At 57.3% G+C, this 16,395-nt stretch overlaps 1 protein-coding gene across 5 annotated transcripts in view; it reads right to left on the reverse strand.

Annotated features, from left to right (window-relative positions):
* The window catches only part of TSPAN9 (tetraspanin 9), a 192,299-nt gene continuing 175,904 nt past the window's right edge, over positions 1–16,395 (reverse strand). For all 5 annotated transcript variants that reach the window (XM_045071683.1, XM_045071684.1, XM_045071685.1 and 2 more), the window contains 6 exons: positions 7,583–7,774; positions 6,653–6,727; positions 6,204–6,305; positions 5,459–5,590; positions 4,940–5,023; positions 1–3,561 (listed from right to left, as the gene is read on the reverse strand). In XM_045071683.1, coding sequence (XP_044927618.1) covers positions 3,490–3,561; positions 4,940–5,023; positions 5,459–5,590; positions 6,204–6,305; positions 6,653–6,727; positions 7,583–7,774 — 657 coding nt within the window. In that variant the 3' untranslated portion in view covers positions 1–3,489. The remainder of the gene's footprint in view (positions 3,562–4,939; positions 5,024–5,458; positions 5,591–6,203; positions 6,306–6,652; positions 6,728–7,582; positions 7,775–16,395) is intronic.

The raw sequence follows: 16,395 nt of genomic DNA on the forward strand, positions 1-16,395 counted from the left end.
TTTGTGCTTTTGACACGATATCAGTTTTTATTTAAAAACATGCTAAAAACATGGTGTTCAAGAAAGCCAGGACCAGGATGAAGGGAGCGCACAGATAGGGCATCTCAAGCAGGAAAGTGCATCTGAACCCAGCAAGTGAGCTGGGCTGGCTCTCCTTCCCTCCAGCTCCCCACGCTCCCGGGCTGGGGGGCAGGGTGTGGGCGTGAGCCCCTGGCTCTAGCCCTCAGGGGCCCAGAAGGGACCAGGCCTCATGGAAGTGCAGAGGAGCGAGATGGGCGGCCAGGGCCCTGGGGAGCCAGATGCAGGAGGGTGGAGGGACAAAATGGGGGGGCTCCAGGCACCCAGCTCCCGCCCTACACCAGGGCCCTGCTAGCTAGCACCTCCACCAGTGTGGGTGGGCAGGGGGCTGCAGAGGCGGGGACAGTCATTTCCAGCCACCTGGACTGCTTTGGGGCCACCAAAGCAAGGAGGGATGGCCGCCTGGGTCCACGTGACACCATAACATCCGTGTGGGGGTCTGGGGTGGGGTCAGCCACCTCCCTGGGGTGAAAGCCCCAGATGCAGGCCCATGCTGGTGGAGAGAGGGAGTGACTATGCTCCAGCTGGGGCATGGAGGTGGAGACAGGCCCCCGACACCTGCTCCAGCAACCCCCAAGGGTAATTCTCAGTCCCTGTTCGCTCACGTCCTCTGGAAGATGGCGGCAGGAAAAGGCCAAGTTTCTGGCCCACACTCCCTTGAAGCCGACTATAGAACCTTGACCTTCTAAGTCGAATCTGTAACCTGCCTGCATCAGAGCTGACTGAACTCACTTGGACTTTGGCAAGGGAACCCCCAAGTGAGAGGGTTCGTTCAGGGAACCCTGCCCCAACGAGATCACAGTCGGGAGAAATGGAGAAGGCCACCACACAGACATCATGCAACGTTGCCTTCCGTGGGCTGTGTCCCACCGTGCAGAAAGGGCTGGGGGCTTGGAAGAGCACCCCTCGAGACTCGTGCCTTCCAGCCAGCGGCGACTCAGTTGAATGGCAGTCTGGGGACTCTGGATGAGGAGGACAGACAGGTGAGGGGTGGGAAAGGGCACTGGAGGGGAGAGGGGGACTGTAGCCAAGGCTCTGGAGCCAGAGGACAACCCTGAAGCTCCAGAAACGTAGGACTGCCAGGGAGGCTATACACATCCCCCGCCCGCAGGTGTTAGAATTTTGCTGTGGATTTGAACAAAAACTGAAATTGCATTGATAGGCGTGAACGAATGGGCCCGTCCCGCCCCACCCCCAAGCACACAGTCCTTATGCACCAAGTCCCACCCGGCGACTCCGGGGCTCGTTTGCCAGTCTGTCCGGTCCGCGGTGGTGTGGTGGCATGTCTGCCCTGAGCACTGCAGCAGGGAGGCCCCGGGGTGGCAGCCGTGTCTCCTAACCAGGAAGGCAGCGCCAAAAGACCTGGGAGGCAGTCGGGCTCATGTGTGTGCTTGCCCCATCCTCCACCCAAGGACCCACCTCCCTACTTCCCCAGAGAATCCTCTGTGCATGTCTCGGGTGGGGTGGGGGATGGTCTTTACTCTGCCGGACTCACTGAGACCACCTTACTCTCTGCACCCCAACCCTCAAAATCTGGAATCCTGAACACACCAAAAGTTCTGTACTTTTGGTCCCAATTGCATTTTACTTAGGCGTGTGGAGGTGTTGCCGGCTGTGGGGGTAGGGGACAGGCCTCAGCTTTTGGAAAAGACAGGTGGAGGTTGGAGAGGAGACGTGGGCTTGGTGGGAAATTGAGGGACTGAGCCAAATGATGCAGGAAAAAGGCAGCTGCCCCACACGAGGCCCCATCCAGGAAGGCCACCAACCCTAGCTGGCTAGTGGATAGCCTTTTCAAGCTCAGTTGTGTGAATTCTTGACTTTATTTATTTCAAAACTACAAAAACACTCCCTCAGGCCAGCATTAAGTCCTATGGGGGCCCCGGTGGCAATCAGACCCCCTACCCTGCCTGTTCAGCTCCTCTTCCCAGATATAGGCTGCTTGCTTCCTCCTACAGCTGTAGCAAGACCCAGTATGACTTCTTAGGGCTTCTCCCGGGGGCCCTGGAGGACATGACTACCACCACTCCGCCATCAGTGAACCCCAAGGAAGAGAATGGGGGTCCTGGGGCCCCATGGCTATCTTCCCCCCACCCCTTCAGCAGGGACTCTGCTGCCCAGTGAATGTGGCTGGAATGATCGAGGGCCCCAGCTCCGCCTTCCCCTTCTGATGGTCACGGGTCCTCTGCCCCTGTCTGAACAGCAAAACATAAGGACTACTTCCCCTTCCAGAAGCAATGTGAGAAAGTGAGCAGCATTTGAACTAGAGAGGTATTTGTCCGAGAATTTCTAGCAGGAATGTCTGTGAAAGTAACTGGGGTTTGCAGAACCTGTCGCGGGAATGCCCACAGGGGGCGGAAGGGGGAGCCTCCCTCGCCAGCAGAGGGCAGGAGGAAGGAAGAAGGGAAACAAGAAAGACTGCTCATCCATGAAGAATAAGGACCCACAAAAGCTCTGGCCACGTTCCTGGTAAACTGCACCAACCCCCAAGATGACCCCTAACTGCCCTGGCCACAGGCACTGGCATCAGCAAATGCCTCAACCCTGCACAGGTTGCCCCTCTGCATATGCGTCTCTCTCAGGCCCCTGGGACACTGACGCCAGGCCCCGACTCCCCCCCCCCCCCACTGTCCCTCCTGCTCAGCGCATCCTGGGCCTGGCCCCGGCCTGTCTCACCGCAGGGCCTTCTGAGTGTGGCACGGCGGTTTGTCCTGACTGAAACCTGATGGACATCCTCTCTTCCTACCTGTCCCCTACCCTCAGGGAAAAAAAGAAATCAAACCATTACAGAAATCAACACAGTAAAAAGTTACAAATCAGAAAGCTAACCCTAAACTTATCTGAGAGATAATACTCCTGAATAATCATAATCAGAGTAAAATAAAATAAAAAAGTTACACTGTAAGGTATAAAAGGCCTGGGCAAGATGCTCCCAGGGGCCTTGCCCAGAGGCAGTCAGACCCCGACCCCACAAGCTCTAGCCCTGGGGGGTGGCCGTGGACACCAGTGGCCTCCACTGGGCAGTCTCTCCACCAGGAGGGAGCTCTCTGCTCCCCACCCCCACGGGGACAAAGTGGCAGGGTGAGGAAGGGCAGGGGCAGAAACGCATCCGTGCTGGGGGGGCTCCAGGAGCACGAACCCGGCCCACCCTCTCTTCTTTGGCAAATACACAGATGCAGGAATCCAGGCGCCTCCAGCACCCCAAGGTCTGTGTGCGCCTCCTCCACGCCTCCTCCTCCCTGGCCCTCCCCCCACCAAGAAGGCTGAGGCGGGGTGGGCTGGGGGCGGGCGGGCTGGGGAGGTGGTTGCAAGGGTCAGCAGTCTGGAGAGCGCGGGCAGGCAACACAAAGCTCAAATCTTCTTCCCGGGCACAGTGTCCATGTTGGCGGGCCAGGGTGTTCCCAGCCAGCCGGCTCAGGCGTCGTACTTCTTACCAGTCCGGTGGATGTGCTGGAAGAGGGTCATGGAGAAGGCCATGCCCAGAATCTGAAAGACACGGGGAGAGGGCCTAGGACGGGAGCCCGCAGCGGGGTTCTGCCACGCGGCACCCGGAGTGAGCGGGGATGACCGCCTGTGGGCCTGAGGACTGCCAGAAGGAGGCTGTGCACCCAGGAGCTCAGCCCCTCAGAGCTGCTGGCACAGACTCCTCAGAGGCTCGGAAATGGAGCTACTGCCGAGGGCTGTGGTAAAGACCAGACACACAAAGGACGTGTCCTAAGTGGTATCCACCAAGGAACTGAGGCGGCAGACGGGAAGACGGCAAGAACAGTAAGGCCACGCCAAGTCACTGGTGCTCCCGGTGCCGGGGCCTAACTGGAGGAGACCCTGGCTGCTCCTGCTCCAGGCATGGTCACTGGCAGCCAGTCCCAGTGCTGAACGGAGGCTTGCCCCCGTGCGCACGTGTCCTCTCAGCTCTGCAAGGACAACAGCGGGCTCGTCTGCTGAGCCTGAAGTCTCTCCCGTAAATTGGACGTGGTCAGACCTGAAAGATCACTTCCTGCAGGTGGGCCACCTTCACACAGACTGGCCAGCAGAGTTCCAGGCTCCGAGGGGAATCGGGCACTGAAGACTCTTGCTTGGAGGAGCCATTCAGAAACGGCTGGAGCCATGCAGAGGAGGGAGCCAGGAAAGGCTTGTCCCAGAAAGGTCGGGGGGCTCTGGCCCCCCCTCTAGCCACACTGGCCTCATCTTCAGGAAGGGAGGCAGGTTCTCCCTCCTTGTTCCACTCTAGCGTCTGGGCTGGAGCTCTTCCCAGCCACCTGGTCCTGCTCAACCACTGGATGCGGAGAGGCGGCATGATGACTATGCCCATTACACTGAAGTGGAAACTAAGGCAAAGAAGCAAGGCAGCCCGCCCAGCTCCTGCACATCTCACAGGCGACATGGCCAGGAAGGCTGCCCATGGAGCACCAGCCTGTGCTCAGACCTGTTACCTGGGGACACCGCTTTCAGGAGGGCAGGCATGTTCTCAAGCAAACCCACCCAGGGATTTCGTGCAGCTCCGACACCAAGCCCCAGACTCAGAGGGAATGCAGAGGAAGCTGGGCCCCGCTGGGCCTGCTGGCTTGGGACAGGCAGTGAATGGGAAGGCCTCTGGATGCAGCAGAGCAGGAACATGCAAGGAGGGTATGGGGAGTATGTGTAGGGGTGTGTGTGGGGGAGTGTAGGAGGATGCATGTAGGGGTGTGTGTGGGGAGCGTGGGGGTGCGTGTAGGGATGTGGGGTGGAGTGGGAGTATGTCTGGGGGATGCATAGGGTGCATGGGGTGTGCATGTAGGGGTGTGAGGTGTGCATGTAGGGGTGTGGGGGTGCATGCAGGGGTGTGGGGGGGTGCGTGGGGCTCGGCTGTAGCCCACCCTCTTACCTGCATGATAAGGATGCACATCCCCACCGTGCCGAGCACGTGCTTGTTATCATCAAACCACATCTTCACTTTTTCATAGCAGCCCTGGGGAGCAGGGACCGCAGGTTAAGGCAGTGGCAGGACAGGACAGTGACTACCCCCCCTGCCCAGCCCCCACCTCACTTCCCCTCCTGCCCCTGCCCTTGCCCTTTCCTTCTGTCCCTCCCTGTCCCTCAGCCCTCGTCCTCCTGCCCTGGAGCTGACCCCACCCCTTCCCACCCAGGGTTCCACCTACAAGGCCACACTGCACACCCTCAGACCCCCTTCAACCCCTACCTTCTGACACTCCCAGCTGTGGGTCCAATCCCCCGCCCAAAGGTCCACCTGCCTTTTAGCTTCAGTCCTGTGTGTCCCCAACCCCACCTCTGTTAAGCCAGCTTCTTGGAGTCCCCAGTGCCCCACTCCGGGTGTCCTCTGGCCACACCGTCCCGCACCCAGGCTTCTGGGAGAAGGCCCCGAGGCAGCAGCGTCCAGCCTCACCGTTCTCCACAGAGGGGTGGTGGTGTTGCGCCCGCAGCCCTGGAAGTTCTCCATGCAGCAGCGGTCAGGAACCATGTTCTCCCCCAGCACTGGGTACCAGTCCGTGTAGTCGGTGACGCCGCAGCAGCGCATCTGGGGGTGCGAGCCCATGGGGTCAGGTGCCCGCAGCCCGCTGCCCCCCTCTGTGCCTTCCCATCCTCCCAAGCCAACCCACAAACGCTGCCTCTCTGCAGGTCAGCAGAGGAGACAAGAGCATCCCTCTTGCCCTAAAAGGGAAGCCACAGCCTCTCCCTGGAGGCCAGAGCACAGAAAAGGTGATGCTCACCTGCCTCTCTGAGCTGGGCACCGACCCGCTGACCAGAAGCGCTCAGCCCTCTGCTCACCCGCCCCACCCCACCTGCTCTGCTTTGGGGACAGTCCCAAGCCAGCTGCTGCACCCCCCACCCAAATCCAGGGCTTACTATGGAGCTCTGGGCTGCATGGACTTGTTTTCCTCTTAGCACAAGGACCTTCTTGCCTGACCCACGATCAGGGAGGCATCCCCCTTGCTGAATAAAGATGATCTCTCCTCCCTAGTTCCCTGAACCCATTTAAGGCACGCACTCCTGTGTCCAGATCCCGCTCACCCTCCTTCACTCCCCTGCTGCCCCTCTCCAGAAGCATTCCCTGTATGGGGAACCCCAGCAGCTCTCCCGGCCCCTTGGGTAGTCTGAGGCCCTGCCCCCTCCTCCGGCTGGCCCCTCACCTCAGCCTGGATGATGTTCCAGGCGTTCTTCAGCCCCACGTTGTTCTCTGTGTTGTACAGCAGCAGACCCTCTTTCAGGTCCTTCCTGGCGTTCTCATTCACCTGTCAGGTTGAGGGCAGACACCTGAATCCCTCCTCCAAAGGGTCAGCAGAACTATGCTTGAATGCTCCTAGTAATGGGGAGCTCACTAATGCCAGAGACAGTCCATGGCCAATGATTCAGAGGATTCTATTTCCCAAGACTACACAGGCAATAAGCCACCCATGCCCCCCCAAACACCTTCCCTACACTGCCCCCACCAAACCTTTCATCGGGGCCTCTCCTAGCTCCCCTGGTTCCGTTCTCCCTCCTCCCTTCCTCAGAGGTCCTCCTTGTCAGTGCTTCTCCTCTGGCTGGCCCTGTCCCCACCCCACCGCCCATATGCCCCCTCCCCTCTCATAAGGCTCACCTTGTCCATGTAGACAAAGAAGAGAATAAGCAAGATCAGCTCTGCTAGGAGGATGATCAACAGGACGATGAAAAACTGAAAAGAGAAAGCCTAGGTGTGGGTACATCGTAGCGGCCATGGCTGGGAATGGGGTGCACACTAGTATGGCGGGGGGGCAGGGGACAAGTGGCCCCTAGACTGGGCTTCCCAGGTGTGGGAGTGGCCAGCTACTTCCGCCGGAATCCCAGACAGGTAAGGGAGGGAGATACAGGAGACAGCCAATCAAGGAGGAGTGGGAGGGACAAGTAGAGAAGGGATACCCAATCATGGGGATGAGGGGCGTGGTCAGTCAAGGAACACTCTTAAAACAATTTCTCCGGGCTCAGGCTGGGCATCCAGGAGGCTGATGGTCATCCCAGTGATGAAGTTCTAGAACCTAGGTGAGGTTTGGTGGGCTGAGGTCCGGAGCCGATGACCAAGAAAGAATTCTTGAGACATCTTTGGTGCAAAATGGTGGTTTATTAAAGCACGGGACAGGACCCGTGGGCAGGAAGAGCTGCTGCCCCCAGTTGTGAGGGATGGCAGGTTATGTACCCTGCTGTTGGGGGAAGGTGAGGGGAAGGGAGGTTTCAGTGGAGTTTTCATATGCTAAAGAGGGCCTACAAGGTGCCAGGATGTTCCAGGCCTGCCGGAGGCCTTGCCCTTGCTGCTGGATCAATGTTGTCTTTAGACCAGCCATTAACATTAAGATCCTTGGGAGACTTTTTGGTGGGGTGTCACAATCCTGCTATCAATCGTCTTTGTTAGTGAGATTTAGGACATTTGTAAGCCAGCTTTTGCTTTGTCCTCAGCCAGCCTCCTGCTCCCTCATCACCAGGACCTGCCATCTCAGTGGCCCAAGTGTAGGGATATCAGAGTTCGGGGGCTGGAGGGATCTGGGGTCCAACTTACACTGAGGAGGAGGCACTTGTTTTCCTTGATGGCCCCCAGGCAGCCGAGGAAGCCTGTCACCATGACAATGGTGCCGATGGCGATGACTAGGTTGGCTGCAGACAGCGAGGGGAAGCTGGGGGAGAAGGTGGCAAAGTTGCCTTGGGACACGGAGAGCCAAATGCCCACGCCAAGCAGCCCACAGCCACAGAGCTGGAGAGAAAGGAGAGCCATTAGATCAGCACTGCTTGGGGGCTCATCCCCATGGCCCCAGAGTTTGCAAGGCCCCATGCCCCAACTCTGAGACTGGGAAAGGGGGAGAACAGGGCTACAGGTCAGATAGGGCCATGGGCCTGTGCTCATCAGCTGTGAGACCCAGACAAGCCCTGAGCCTCTCCATGTCTGTTTTCCTGCCCGGCAAACAGCACGACACAAATCTCCTACGGTCACTCAGGGATCTGATTTTAAATCACTCTGGGGATCTGATTTTAAAAGACACGGGCAAAATCCTGTAACAACTATGGAGGGTCCCAGACACACACAGGGGAACACAGTTATTCCACTTGTCAGAGGAGAGGCCCCAGCATTCAAGAGGGAGTCCAGGAGGTGGGGCACAGCGGGCAGGGAAAGAGTCAGGACCGGGGGGATGCTCAGAGCCGGACCCCCAGGCGCCTGTGTCCCGCTGCCCTGTCCAAAGGGGCCACAGGCCTGCTGTTCTCAGGTGCCTGAAGAACAGGTTTCCCACAGATGGAGGAGAAGGGGACCCATCAGGCTGGTGGACACACAGGCCATGCAAACCCATCACTGCCTCAGCCGGCCATCCACGTGAGCCGGAAAACTGGCTCTCTCCATGGCATCCCTGGGGCTGTGACGCCACTGGCTTCACCTGGGGACACTTCGCTTTCACTGGTTGCGAGTCTCCACAACTGTCTGATTTTATGCTCCACAGAGCCGACCCACCCCCCCACCTCCCCCAGCCTTAGCAGCTCTGGCAGCTCCCAGGAAGTATGCAGAGTCTGAGGAGCCCATCCATCAGCCAGACCACATTTACTGAGTACCTGTAGCCTGCTGCCTTCTGAGCCAGAAGAAGAAGCCACAACCTCTTCAGAGCCCTGCCTTCCTGGGACTCTGCTCTGGCCGGTAATGTCCGTTTGGAGGAGGCAATCAGTCCCCAAAGGACGGGCGGACTCAGGGCAGAGTCCTGAGTGCGGACTCAGGGCAGGTGGGGGATGAGAATATTCCAGGCAGGGGGAAAGCAGACATGCAAGGACCTGGGGGGCAGGGCACAGACAGGGATCTGACCCCTCGGCTCCAGCCTTTCCTGCTGGTGCGACCTTGCAAACTCCTTGTAGACCCAAAGAGCATACAATCGCCTGCCTCCAGGATTGCTGTGAGAATTTAAAGGGGAGAAAGCCTGGGAAGTGGGTTGCCTGCACCAGGTGCCAGTCTCAGGAAGGCCCTGACCGAGCAGCTCCTGGGTGCCAGGAGTTACACTGTGACCTCAAAAATCGAGTGCACCCCTGTTCTCAAGCTGCTCTAGGTCTAGAGAGAGACCCCAAAGGAGCAGGGAAGACAAGGCAGCCCCGTGAGTAGGCAAATAGCGGTTCTCACATGCGTGCAGGGAAGGTCGGGGGTGGGGGTGGGGGAGAGGCTGCCCGGAGGAGGCGGCATTTTCTTCTCTCTTGCACTCCACACACCCAAACTGAGCCCCCATTTAGCAAGTGCCATGGCCTGTTCTGAGTCCTGGGGGCGGGGCAGGAATGAGCAGCCACCCCCTCCAATAAGCAGGCTCTTCTTATATGGGACATGATGGTTCATACGCAAACAAGTAACACAATTTCAAGCAGTGCCATGAAGAAAAATAAGGATGGCAAGGAGTTAGAAATTCTCAGGGGACACAGTAGTCACAGAAGCCCTCTAAGAAAGGTGGCATTTATTATTAAGGGCCCAAATGAAGGAGGGCACATGGTGGAAGAATGTTCTAGATAGAGGGAACAGCATGTGCAAAAGCCCTGAGTTGGGAAGGAGGCTGGCCTTCCCCGGGAGCGGGAAGCTGCCCATGTGGCTGTAAGGGAATGAAGGAGGTGACACATGGTAGGGGACCAGGAGGCAGGGTGGCAGGGGACAAGTGGGGTGAGATCTTGCAGGCATCAGTGTAAAGACGAGGCAAGTGGTGTTCTTAGCATGCTGGGAAGGCTGGAGAGTGACATGATGTATGTTTCCGACAGATCACTCTGGCTGCTGTTCAGGGATGGCCCCCAGGGGAGGGGGCAATGGGGAAAGCCAGGGGAGCAATCAGGAGGCCACTGCAGGGATTAGGCACAGGCTGGTGGTGACCTCTACCAGGCGGCTCTGGAGGACTGTTGAGCAGCAGTACAAGGCAGGCTTGACAGGACTTGCTGGGATTTAAAAGATGAGTAGGATTTTCACAGATGAAGAAACAGAAAGGTGATCCAGACTGGGGCATGACAAAAGAAGTGGGGGTATTCCCATGCATTCCTAAAGCAGAGATGGCTCAAGCAGCCAGGGAGGAGTGGGACTGAGTGGAGCAGCTTCCTGAGTTGCCCCCCAACGCTGTGGAGGGCTCCTGTGGCCCCTGTACCTGAGAGCAGTCCCAGTGGAACTATGTCAAGGCTCCCAAGGTGTGGGCATCCACCGGATCCATGGGCATCCACAGTTTTCCAGGGGGTGGGTGCCACCACCCATGTGACCACTAGGTGGCGCTCCAGGACGGGTCAGAAGCTCTGAAAGGTCCTCCAACTTCTCACAGGGACTTTTTTCAGTCTGGTCAGTTTCTATACTGCTGTCTCAATTTTTGTTTCATTAATCATACCATGGAAATTCATGATCTTCATGCTGAAGATTTATGGCTCAAAAAGCCAGAGACTGGGATGATTGAGAGGAAAGCCCACGGCTGCCAGGTCACTCCCCAGGGATTGAGGAGCCTGCTAAAGGGACTGGCTTGGGGACCCCTGGAGATGCAGGACATTCGCTACTGCCCTGCTGTGGGGACTCTGGAGCCCCCAGGACCCTCCCTGGCCCTGGAAAGTTCTCCCGGCACACCTTGCCCCGGAAGCCAGCTCCCACGGAGAGCGGGCCGGGCAGGGGCCCCTCTGTACCTCCGTTCTCCCGCTCCCTCCTGGGGAGAACAGCTGTGAGTCCAAGAGCCTCTAACTGGGAAAACCTTCAAGGCTCAGAAACTCCCAGGACCTGGTCATCTCTCGCAAAACAGATCTCTGACTTCATGCTCCACACTCTTTGATTTGGTCTACAAGCTTCCCAAACCCCCACCCTGGAGCCTCCTTCCTGCACAGGAGAAGGGCCCATGGCTCTGGTCCCATTCCTGCTGCCCTCTCACTCCCGGTCTGAGGTCCCACCATGCCCTGGGCTGGATCCCAGGTAAGCCCTGTGCCTACAGGTGGGGCAGTGCCCACACACTGCCTGTGATTCAGTTCGGGAGTGTAGGGGGCATTGCACGCAAAGTCTGCTGAGTAAATGACGCCCCAGCCATGCAAAGGGGGGGCCTCTTGCAAACCCCACGGCCACTCTTCCATACCCTCAGGGCTCTCCTGTTGAGATGACGCCTCTGCTCCCCTCTCAGACCCACAGGCAGAACCCCCAGGCAGGAAGAAAACAATCAGGCCCTAATTTCACAGTTAAGGACAGCAACAGGGGACACGCAGCCATCCCACTGCCAGGCTGGACCCACACCCAGATTCCGGGTTTTTGGTGTGGGGCCTCTCCCAGACCCTCACTCCAGGAGAACGCTGAGTGCACACTGAGCCTGGACAGACAGGGAAGGCATTGCCTCAGTCCCTGCCTCACGCCCAGGTCCCAGCCACACTCCCCTTCCTGCCTCTGGCCTGTTTCTCAGCTCAGCCTGCACGGAGCAGCCTAAATCCTTTTTCCAAGATGCTGCTTTCATCAGGCCGTTCCCCTGTGTGACCTTACAACTCATTAGCTCTCTGAGGCCCAATTTCTTTTAAAATGTGGGCTTTAGACTAGAGAACTTCTTAGGTCCCTGCCAGCAAGAGCTTAGCCAAGCCTGAGACACGGTGCCATTGCATCCCTGCCTGGTGGTTCTCAACCCAGGGCGATTTTGCTCCTCTGGGGACATCTGGCAATGTCTGGGGACATTTCTGGTTCACACAGCTTGGAGTGGGGGGCTCCTGCTGACATCCAAGTGAAGAGAGCCCAAGGTTACTGCCAAACAACAACAATGCCCAGAAGAGCCCCTCACCACAAAGAACAACCCAGCCCCATGTGTGGAGAGAAGCCAAGAAACCCTGCCCCAGCCCCAGCCCCATGCCAGGCGCCCACCCCCTGGCTACTGCGAGAAGACAGCCATCACAGGAAGAACCCGGTGTATCCCCTTCCAGGGCTGGAGCAGCATCCTGGTTCTGGAAGGGACAATAAAACATGAGAGGAGTAAAGAGGTAACAAGACTCCATCTGGGAAGCTGGTGAGAACCGGGGCAGGGGCAGGGAAGAGGCCGATGTCTGGTGTGCGGCAATGGGCAAGAGTGAGGAACTGAGGGCAGAACAGGTTTGCTGGACAGGAGGGCAGGAAGACAGGAAGCAGACCTCTGAAGCTAGAGCAAGGGGCTGGGGAGGGTGCAGCAGGAATGGGGGAGGGAAGAGGAGGGAGGAGAGGAGCCCACGTGGAAGGTACCCCGCGTAGGAAGGAGATGAGGCCCGCAGTGGCACAGCTAACACTCAGTGTCAGAGAACTAGCTGGGGGCCTTCGGGAAAATTCCCTTCCAAACCAGAGGCCTGTCTCAGCCAAGAGGACCAAGCCACAGTCAAACCCAAGCCAGGAAGAGACTCTGGGCTGAGGCAGGGTGACTCAGGGAACCAGGGTCTAGCCAAGGTTAGCACCAACCGACCCAAGGTCATCAGCCAACATGATATGGTCTAGGCCTGGTCAGCACCCCTCTCCAGCCGGGGAGGACCAGCGACCGTCCTGACTACCCGGCCTTCCTGCTCCCTGCCCCTTGCCCCAACTGAGGGCATTTCTAAGTGTTTTCAATGCCGCACCCCAAATAAATCCACATCGAAATGTAAGAAAACAAGCTCCTACCGTTGCATTTGCCTGAGGCCTTGATCTCCGTGAGGGCAGGGGTTTGGGTCAGTTTCATTCCTTGCTAACTCCCCAAAGCCTAGAACAGAGCCTCATCCCTGGCAATGGCTTTGGGTTCCCTCCTACAGGGCTCTCTTGTGCAGCCCTTCACTGACTGCAGAAGGGAGAAGGTTCAGGCCCTTTCCAAGGGCCATCTCGGGCCCTTCCTTGTCACCCATGGGCCCACCCACCAGATGCACACTGGGCAAACTGAGTCCTAGCCCGGCTATGGCCATAGAGTGGACAAGCATTCCAGGCTTGCCTCACTTATTAAGCCTGTTGTAATTAGCCAAATATCCCCATGGCACTTTTCCTCCTCTTTAGTTTGAATCCTATTGATTTGTAGTTTTAATACGTGTTTCTGCCTCATGTCCTTATGTATTTTTCATGCAGACATCCCATTTCTCTGGGGGTGAGTCCCATAATTTCCCCTTCAAACCAACCTCCCTTCTGAGCTTCTACCCCTGACTTAGCACAGCAGACAGCCACTCCCTGCTTCCCCTTGTAGCTGCCAACAATCTGTCCCCCATGCAGGGGAGGCCTGCCCCAAGAGTGACCTCCTGTGCGAGGGCTGGCCCCAGGGCAGCCCATCAGGGACCTGCCAAGCCTTCTGTGTAGACTAGTCACCCACCCCTACTAAAACACCAGCTGCTGGGACCAGGTTCATGTTCATCTATTCCTCTTCCATGGGAGGGCCTAGAACATGCCTTGAATACATCAACATCTGCTCCATGGACACACAGATGGATGGATGGACGGATGAATGGGTAGGAGGGGGTGGGAGGGCCTGAGCAGGCCACAGCCTAGGAACAGGACCAGACCCAGACACACAAACCCACTTGAATAAAATCGCCCCCATCATCTCTTCATCTCTACTCTTAGAACCCCCAAGTGCCCCAAGTTACTCCCAAATGACTCCCTGGAGCCCCTCGCTTGCCGGTGTAAGCCACCTGCTTATCTACCCCGCTTCCCCTCAGAGCCCCCAATCTGTTTTCATCCCTGTGGCCTCTTGTGTCTGTGCAGAGCCCCCCAACTCGGCCCTGGCACCCCACCAGCCTCACCCCCCTGCTCTGTTGGAGCTTTTCAAACACTAGGTCTCAGCACTCCCCAGCACTCTCTATGAGCCACAGACAAGTGCAGCATTTAATGGCATTTACTAAATTAGTGGATGTGGAGAATACAAAAAAAAAACCAGAACGTCTTTCATTTCACAACCCGACGTGCCGCTAGTAATGGTCCAGCCTGGCCCTGGGAGAAGCCAGCCTGCCAAGAACTTCATCCCAGGGAAAATACATCTGCCTCAGGAGGGGGGGTCATTGTATTGCCGATACCCCTTGCTTCCAAGGGGCCCTGCAGCTCATTCAGTGTCATGGCCATAACCCGCAGCAGGGGACAGGGGGAGCCAGACAATGTCTTTGCCAAAGTCACCCTGCAAGCAGGAAGATCAGAGCACAGAAGGGAAGTGGACACTGGGTGACAAGTCTCCATGTGAGGCTGTCCCTGGCCCCAGGCAGACCAGTCCCCACTGACGCACCAGGGTCCCAACGCTCAGCATCCACCCATACCCAGCACCCTGCCTTTGCACGATTCTGGTTCATCAAGAATTCTTGCTTAGTAACTCAAGAATGCACTTCCTTGGGGCTGACATACATCAGTCCTAGATTTGCTCAAGCAGCCCACCAAACACAAGTGTGGCAGGCTTTTAAGTATTTGCAGGCCTGTATCTACCATGCCTTCCCAAGTCTATTCCACGGCTTTTACAACTTTGTCTCATCCCTGTCCCACACCTGCAGTCAGATTCCTGCGATGCAGGGGACAGCATGGAGTACAAAGATACCCCTCTCATCCCTTACACTCTGGGCTCTATACTTCTAGTAATCTAGCCGCAGACCTCCAGACTTGTTGGGCAGCCCCCCATGGTTTTGGCTCAAGCTGAGCTTGTGCATAATTTAAAGTGAAATAGCATGACTCCTCGGTCATTCTTCTTCTGACCCCACACTTTCTCTCAAAGCCTCCAATTTCTTCACAACTTCACCTCGCAGCCCCCAATATCACCAGCTTACATAGGTGACAGGGAGATCACACCCATATTTCTGAGCTGAATTTTCCTCCAAATAAACATTACATAAAGCATTTGCATATCTAAAACCCAGTTACATTTTGATTATTGCAGAATGAGGTTATTTTCTCAGACGGCTCTAAGAGAGAGCACTTAAACACAGCCCAACTTCAGGGGTGCTGTTGTCTGGATGTTGCAAGGCTCGGAGGTGCACAGAGCTCTTCAGTAATGTTTCCAGAGTTCACTTCTCCCCAGTGAGCTTTGCAGAGACGCTGAGACCACAGTAACCCGCTCGTGAGACCCGCCCCCCGTCTGTTGAGAGTGGGTCCTATCACTATACCTCATGTATTGTGTGTATCCCCCAAACTAAGAAGTATACTAAGTATACTAAGAAGTATACTAAGAAGTATACGACAATCAGAGTCTGTGACGAGGAAATCCCACTTGAGACTTTGAGGACAGCCCTGCTGAAGGTCTTGGCTGGGGGTAAAGGTCTAGGTACCAGCAGTCCTGGCCCACAGTGTCCTCTGACCCCGGGAGGGCAGGAGGCCAGCCCTATTGAAGCACTGCCCATCTGTCTGGGCTTCCCAGCCTCAGCACGAAGGGCATTTGTCCAGCCAGGGGCTCACTTGAATCAAGGCATCTGCTGGACTCCAGGCTGACCCGCCCGGGGGCAGGGAGAGTCTGTGTCTATCCCTGGGTTTCAAAGGCCAGGGTGGGGGTGCTGAGAGCAGACCTAGCCCGATTCATCTGATGCCCGGACAGCACGGGGAGTCCACGCTGGGGCCAGAGTCTGCCAGCAGGAAGCCTCTGGAACAGCCCCCAGAAGGACCACAGAGTGATGTGTGGCTGGGACACCAAGGAGCGGTAGATGACACATAGCCCCAGCCAGCCTCATAAAGCAGCAGCGATCACTCACCAGTCCATAAACATCGATTCCCACCGCCATCACAGCCATTTGCTGGCCGCCAAACATGCAGAGAGGGTGCCGGGGAGAAGGGACTCACACAGGAGCATCTGCAGCCAGGCGCTGCCCAACTGACCCCACCATCCTGTTGTGTCCTGGAGCGGGAGGTCGGAGGCCCTGACAGCAAAATCTGCTTGAGGACCTAGACAGAGGACGTCTGGGAGGACACACAGTGCTTCATGTCCCTCATTAGGAACACACAAGAGGAAGGAGGCTAAAACTCCGAAGGGACAGGGGCAGGCAAGCGAAGAACTTCCCAAGAGGGAAGCTGACAGTCCTTTGTCCTTGGTCTCTTCTAGAGGCTCTGTTCCTGGAGCCAGCTGGCACACTGCCCTCTGCTGGGACAGTTGGGGGAGGGGAGGGAAGGGCAATGACCCTTGGACATGTCTTTTCCCCGAACTCTGGAACTTGTCAACACTTGATAGGAAACAGCTCGGAGCCTGAGGCCACCCGCACCCAGTACCATACTCAGGCAGGGTGCCCTTGTAGGAAGGGGTGCTGTCTGTGCTGGGGCGTAGCTCTCCTTATCTGCACCCCCGGGGCCATGATGACCTGAGCCCCTGAGCCTGGGGCAGACCCGCGCGGGACTACAGTCAGAGGCAAGCTCTTCCCTCCCAAGGTCGCTGTAAATTGGGAGGGAAGGCGCCAAGGACTCAGCAGAGCCTGTCAAAGGAGTCTGCAGAAAGGATT

The sequence above is a fragment of the Mustela putorius genome, unplaced genomic scaffold (assembly GCF_011764305.1).
Source record: "Mustela putorius furo isolate JIRA1106 unplaced genomic scaffold, ASM1176430v1.1 tig00003988_pilon_pilon_pilon, whole genome shotgun sequence".
Taxonomy (NCBI): domain Eukaryota; kingdom Metazoa; phylum Chordata; class Mammalia; order Carnivora; family Mustelidae; genus Mustela; species Mustela putorius.